At 43.2% G+C, this 6,757-nt stretch overlaps 2 protein-coding genes and 1 pseudogene across 2 annotated transcripts; all 3 read right to left on the bottom strand.

Moving 5' to 3' along the window:
- Positions 1–94: 94 nt before the first annotated feature.
- Positions 95–1,198, bottom strand: LOC118110458 (lysophosphatidic acid receptor 6-like). Its single transcript, XM_035158209.2, has one exon. It carries the CDS (start codon positions 1,172–1,174, stop codon positions 203–205), a length of 972 nt encoding a protein of 323 aa, XP_035014100.2. The 5' UTR covers positions 1,175–1,198; the 3' UTR covers positions 95–202.
- Positions 1,199–3,408: 2,210 nt separating this feature from the next.
- On the bottom strand, positions 3,409–5,528 carry LOC118110459 (lysophosphatidic acid receptor 6-like). The gene is made up of 2 exons (XM_047340232.1): positions 5,411–5,528; positions 3,409–4,608 (listed from the first exon to the last, which is right to left on the bottom strand). The coding sequence occupies exon 2, from the start codon at positions 4,502–4,504 to the stop codon at positions 3,542–3,544; it is 963 nt and encodes a 320-aa protein (XP_047196188.1). The 5' UTR covers positions 4,505–4,608; positions 5,411–5,528; the 3' UTR covers positions 3,409–3,541.
- Positions 4,898–6,757, bottom strand: part of LOC118111300 — a 13,280-nt pseudogene continuing 11,420 nt past the window's right edge.

Genomic DNA, 6,757 nt, shown 5'->3' with positions numbered 1-6,757 from the left:
TGTCTGTCTGTCTGTCTGTGTCTGTCTGTCTCTCATTACAAGACACAACCGCACAAGATACAGAAAATCAGATCCCTGTTTTCGATCCGTCCCTTTATTTTGATGTAAAATGACAATTTTAATAAACACTTTTATATAAAAGTCTCCAGTTCCATATATAGACAAGGAAGCAGAGTTATATTTTAATTATATATCTGCAGGTTCAGTTCTCTTGGTCCACTGCAATTGTAAAAACACCTCTGCTCCTCTCCACTCGTCCACACAGCCATGTCATCTTCCAGCGCCTCCATTTGCAGTGGCTGGTGGTGACATAGTACAGCACGGGGTCCAGGCACGTGTTGAGGGTGACGAGGGCCATGGTGACCCGCTTGGCGTCGTTGATGCGGTTGGCGGCGGAGCAGCTCTTGATGAAATCCATGCGTCGCAGGAGGTGCAGCAGATTCGCCACATGGTTGGGCAGGAAGCAGAGCAGCGTGATGGCCATGATGGTGTAAATGACCCTCACGGCTCTTTGGGCTGTGTTAGTCCTGATCTTGGAGATGCGCCTCACAGCCAGCGGGTAACACACCAGGATGATGATGGAGGGCAGCAGGGAGCCGAAGATCATGATCAGCAGGCTGTACGCCGCCAGACGCGTGTTCCACTCGTGCTTGGATAAGTTCTCGAAACAACTGTGGCTTCCAGATTGGTTGGCTTTGGTTTCCAGAGGCCCCCGGAGGACGAAGACCAGCATCGCCACTCCAGCGATGCACCAGAGCGCCACGCTCACGGCCAGAGAGCGCCAGGGCCTCCGCCCTCTCAGGTAGGCATGAGGATGCACCGTGGCCATGTAGCGGTCCACACAGATACAAGTCATGAAACAGATGCTCATGTAGATGTTGGAGAAGAACAGGACCCCAGTGATGCGGCAGGCGACGTCCCCAAACACCCAGTTGTTTCTGTTGAGGTGGTAGTGGATCCTGAAGGGCAGAGTGCAGAGGATGACGATGTCCGCCAGGGCCAGGTTGCTGATGAACACGCTGAAGGCTGTGCGAGGGGTGATCTTGAAGGTGTAGACGAAGAGAGCAGCCAGATTTCCAGGTAGACCCACGACTAACGCCAGGATGTAGACAACTGGGAAGAGGTAGTACTGATACTCCTCTGAGGGGAGGCTGCAGCCGTCTGTCACGTTCATGATGAACGATTGAGGGGGTTTGTTTGTGTGGCTGTGAAAGAAGTCAAATGAACGTGTAAGTTGGTTTCATTCACGCTGCTGCGCACACCGTCCTCTGTAACTGTAGCATCACAAACATGTTTCCATTCCGAGTTTTTCCGCTTTTATTTTCACACAACATTGGAAACTAATCTTTTACTCATCGAATCAGTCACAAATAACACAAATAAAGGCAACACTTCCTCTAACTGTGTTTGTGAGACAATAGACATTTTATCTTACTGCTTTTATATTAGATGTTAAACCTCTGTGACTCTCCCCTTCATTGCAGGAGCTGCTTCTAAGAAGGTAAACGTGTTGTGAAAACTAAACCCAGACTAAATAGAGCAATAAACAAAGGATTTTGACATAAAAACAAAGTCACTTACCTAGTTGTTGAGAGTCTGATCTCCAAATGTAGAAAGCAACACCTGAGATTGTTGCGCTGCTGCGTTATCACCGTGCAGCTGCTCTCTGCGTTGTGTAGACCATGCAGCTCTTTGCTCAGGCTTCTTAATTTTCTGTCAGCGCACCGTATGACGAGTGGAGCAGGAAACCATAGCATGACATGAGATTCACCACCCACTGCAGTCTAAAAATAATAAACTGAATTATTATGAATGCGTTGCATTGTTTGGCCATTTGTTTATATTATAATGAGTCTGCTTTAGAGAGTGACGTTTAAATAACACAAACTTCCCCTCGAAGTTTGACACCTCCACAAACTGCAGCCTCCTAAATGATCTTTAGTTGAATCAACACAACATAACAACCTTCATGAGGATTTACTACAGGGCTGTATTCAGACAGTGTTTGTTAACTTTCATTTTTTATTCCAGGCCCTTGGATCCTTGAGATTTCCAGACGTAAGAAAAAACTAATTTTTTGTAGTTTTATAACCAGGTCAACCTGTTTCAGGTTCTCGAGAGACCAGGCCCCTGTTCTTTACACTTTCTATGCAGAGTTATTCACGAATATATGTAAAGTTTTATTAAACTTATGAAGTTTCAACACTAAATTTTGACAATCTTGTTTTGATAACAAAAACCACAGTCATATGTAATAGTAATAATGATATCTTTTGTTATTATTATCATTATAGAAGAATAACTTAACATAACATATCTATCTGTCTATCTATCTGTCTGTCTGTCTATCTATCTATCAAAACAAATAAATAAATAAATTTTCGGACTACTTTTATTCTGAAGGGCTCAGACCGGAAGTCTCTGTGTGTATCTCTGAACATGATGAAGATGAGAAGTTGAAACGCTTTTATCGTTTCAGCCTCATTTTGATGATTATTCTTTATTATAATATATAATTAAACACTAACCGGGTTAAAAACTAAGATGTAAACACTATTTTATCGTATTGACTTAAGTCAAGGTCGAACTAATCTTGTTAGCTACCGGCTAAGCTAGCTAAGCTAACCAGGTGTTGCTAAAGCTAAAAGGAAGCTGCTAAACAAAACGTAAACTTTACGTGAGATGTGGTTTATTTAAAGCGGTTTTACGCGTAGTTTGGTTTCGTCATTAACTCGAAGTTATTATTCATATGTGGTGTTCAGGGTCGCAGCAGAGTTTTAATTTGACATGATTCAACGCACTTTGAAGAACAGTACATCAGTGTTCAGTCATAGCAGTAACGTTATATTTAGTACAAGAGTAAATCCTCCGGTACTTCACGTTTTCAATCACCAGGTCTCATCCTGCAGTCACAGTATTGGAGCGGAAGGAAATAAAAAAGTTTTCTACATTTGTTGAAGTTATTTCATCATAAAACAGAGGTCGTACTGTTGATTGACAGGTATCACATGGGCTGCCTCACACCTTCATTAACCACGGGCCCTGAAGGTGACTGGATTTGTCCTGACTGTGCAGCCAGTCCCCCCCACACAGGTGAAGCTGTGGAGTTATTACACTTACACTAGATACTTAATATCAGTAAAACCCTGTAGTGAATGGACATTAAAATGAAGATGCTACAAATGTTACTGTGCTGTCGCTTTTATTTAATGAACTTAAAAGAAATAGGAAAAATACAATAACTTGTTCAAAAGCCTAAATCGTTGCAAGGGTCTATTTCTTCTGTTTTAAGTTTGTAAAATATAAAATAACATTGCTTTAACATGAGAAATGTTGATTCTTAACGTCTGCTTGCTGTAGACTCATTACAAGACACAACCGCACAAGATACAGAAAATCAGATCCCTGTTTTCGATCCGTCCCTTTATTTTGATGTAAAATGACAATTTCAATAAACACTTTTATATAAAAGTCTCCAGTTCCATATATAGACAAGGAAGCAGAGTTATATTTACATTATATATCTACAGGTTCAGTTCTTTCAGTCCACTGAAATCGTATAAACACCTCTGCTCCTCTGCACTTGTCCACACAGCCATGTCATCTTCCAGCGCCTCCATTTGCAGTGGCTGGTGGTGACATAGTACAGCACGGGGTCCAGGCACGTGTTGAGGGTGAAGAGGGCCATGGTGACCAGCTTGGCGTCAAAGATGAGGTTGGTGGCGGAGCAGCTCTTGATGACATCCATGCGTATCAGGAGGTGCAGCAGAGACACCACGTGGTTGGGCAGGAAGCAGAGCAGTGTGATGGCCAGGATGGTGTAAATGACCCTCAAGGCTCTTTTGGCTGTGTTAGTCCTGATCATGGAGATGCGCCTCACAGCCAGCGGGTAACACACCAGGATGATCACGGTGGGCAGCAGGGAGCCGAAGATCAGGATCAGCAGGCTGTACACCACCAGACGCGTCTCCCACTCGTGCTTGGAGAAGTTGTCGAAACAACTGTGGCTTCCAGATTGGTTGACGTTGGTTTCCAGAGGCCCCCGGAGGACGAAGACCAGCATCGCCACTCCAGCGACGCACCAGAGCGCCACGCTCACGGCCAGAGAGCGCCAGGGCCTCCGCTGCCTCAGGTAGACGTGAGGATGCACCGTGGCCATGTAGCGGTCCACACAGATACAAGTCATGAAACAGATGCTCATGTAGATGTTGGAGTAGAACAGGACCCCAGTGATGCGGCAGGCGACGTCCCCAAACACCCAGTTGTTTCTGTTGAGGTGGTAGTGGATCCTGAAGGGCAGAGTGCAGAGGATGACGATGTCCGCCAGGGCCAGGTTGCTGATGAACACGCTGAAGGCTGTGCGAGGGGTGATCCTGAAGGTGTAGACGAAGAGAGCAGCCAGATTTCCAGGTAGACCCACGACTAACGCCAGGATGTAGACAACTGGGAAGAGGTAGTACTGATACTCCTCTGAGGGGAGGCTGCAGCCGTCTGTCACGTTCATGATGAACGATTGAGGGGGTTTGTTTGTGTGTCTGTGAAAGAAGTCAAATGAACGTGTAAGTTGGTTTTCATTCACGCTGCTGCCTCGCACACCGTCCTCTGTAACTGTAGCAACACAAACATGTTTCCATTCAGAGTTTTTCCACTTTTAGTTTCACACAACATTGGAAACTAATCTTTTACTCATCGAATCAGTCACAAATAACACAAATAAAGGCAACACTTCCTCTAACGGTGTTTGTGAGACAATAGATGTTTTTATCTTACTGCTTTTATATTAGATGTGTGGCATCACAAGGGGACAGGTTGTGGAGGGGCGCTACATCCTCACCCAGGATCAGTGCCCACAACCCAAAATGGCCGCCGGGCTAGAGACTACAGCTCCCAGACTGCCTCATCGTGCACCCAGCTGCAGGTGCTTAAGGCCCCTAATTGAGGCAGGGCTGGGAAACTGCATAAAGGGCAGAGGGGAGAGCACCACAAGAGGAGAGTTGGGCCTGGAGTAGGAGAGAGGACGCCTACATGGAGGAACAGCTACTGAGGACCTTGCAGGGTTGGATTACTTTTGTTTGGTGAAGAAACCACTTTCTCATCTGGGACGCTTTATGTTTATTCATGGCCTTTTTTGTATTTTGTATTTTTTCAGTTAAAGGAACTGCCAGTGGGACGGACCAATAAACCTTTATTTTTCATTTATACTGTCTGATGGTGCCTGTTTTACGCTCTATTTTGCACTGCCCCACCCTAGGGACAACCCGTGACACAACAGATGTTAAACCTCTGTGACTCTCCCCTTCATTGCAGGAGCTGCTTCTAAGAAGGTAAACGTGTTGTGAAAACTAAACCCAGACTAAATAGAGCAATAAACAAAGGATTTTGACATAAAAAAAAAAACAAAGTCACTTACCTAGTTGTTGAGTCTGATCTCCAAATGTAGAAAGCAACACCTGAGATTGTTGCGCTGCTGCGTTATCACCGTGCAGCTGCTCTCTGCGTTGTGTAGACCATGCAGCTCTTTGCTCAGGCTTCTTAATTTTCTGTCAGCGCACCGTATGACGAAAGGATCAGGAAACCATAGCATGACATGAGATTCACCACCCACTGCAGTCTAAAAATAATAAACTGAATTGTTATGAATGCGTTGCATTGTTTGGCCATTTCTTTATATTATAATGAGTCTGCTTTAGAGAGTGACATTTAAATAACAAAAACTTACCCTCGAAGTTTGACAGCACCACAAACTGCAGCCTCCTAAATGATCTTACAGTTGAATCAACACATCACAACCTTCATGAGGATTTATTAAAGCGCTGTTTATCAGACAGTTTGTTAACTTTCATAAACAGTTTATTAGAAATAAAGAGAAGGCACATAAAAGCTGTCCTTATATAAAGTTTGATAGAGAATAAAAGCTGCAGACCTGGACATTTTCAAGCAGAATGCGTGGATTTTTGAGGCCATGTTCACAGTGCATGTTCAAGCATATACCTTCCTTTTCCCAACATTTCCAGCAGGCTACACAATCTGTACGATTATTTCACGATGTGCACAAAGAGGTCACACATGCTTCACATTTTATTTTTTATACCAGGCCCTTGGTTCCTTGCGATTTCCAGACGTAAGAAAAAAAACTAATTTTTTGTAGTTTTATAACCAGGTCAACCTGTTTCAGGTTCTCGAGAGACCAGGCCCCTTTTCTTTACACTTTCTATGCAGAGTTATTCACGAATATATGTAAAGTTTTATTAAACTTCTGAAGTTTCAATACTAAATTGACAATCTTGTTTCGATAACAACAACCACAGTCATATGTAATAGTAATAATGATATCTTTTGTTATTATCATTATAGAAGAATAACTTAACATATCTATCTATCCAAACAAATAAGTAGATACATTTTGGACTACTTTTATTCTGAAGGGCTCAGACCGGAAGTCTGTGTATCTCTGAACATGATGAAGATGAGAAGTTGAAACGCTTTTATCGTTTCAGCCTCATTTTGATGATAATTCTTTATTATAATATATAATTAAACACCAACCGGGTTAAAAACTAAGAGCTTTAAACACTATTTGATCGTATTGACTTAATTCAAGGTCGAACAAGTCTTGTTAGCTACCGGCTAAGCTAGCTAAGCTAACCAGGTGTTGCTAAAGCTAACAGGAAGCTGCTAAACAAAACGTAAACTTTACGTGAGATGTAGTTTATTTAAAGTGGTTTTACGCGTAGTTTGGTTTCGTCATTAACTTCGA

This window comes from Hippoglossus stenolepis, chromosome 6 (genome assembly GCF_022539355.2).
Source record: "Hippoglossus stenolepis isolate QCI-W04-F060 chromosome 6, HSTE1.2, whole genome shotgun sequence".
NCBI classification, from domain to species: domain Eukaryota; kingdom Metazoa; phylum Chordata; class Actinopteri; order Pleuronectiformes; family Pleuronectidae; genus Hippoglossus; species Hippoglossus stenolepis.
The sequence above is the reverse complement of the archived record's forward strand: the minus strand, read 5'-3'. Positions and strand labels throughout refer to the sequence as shown.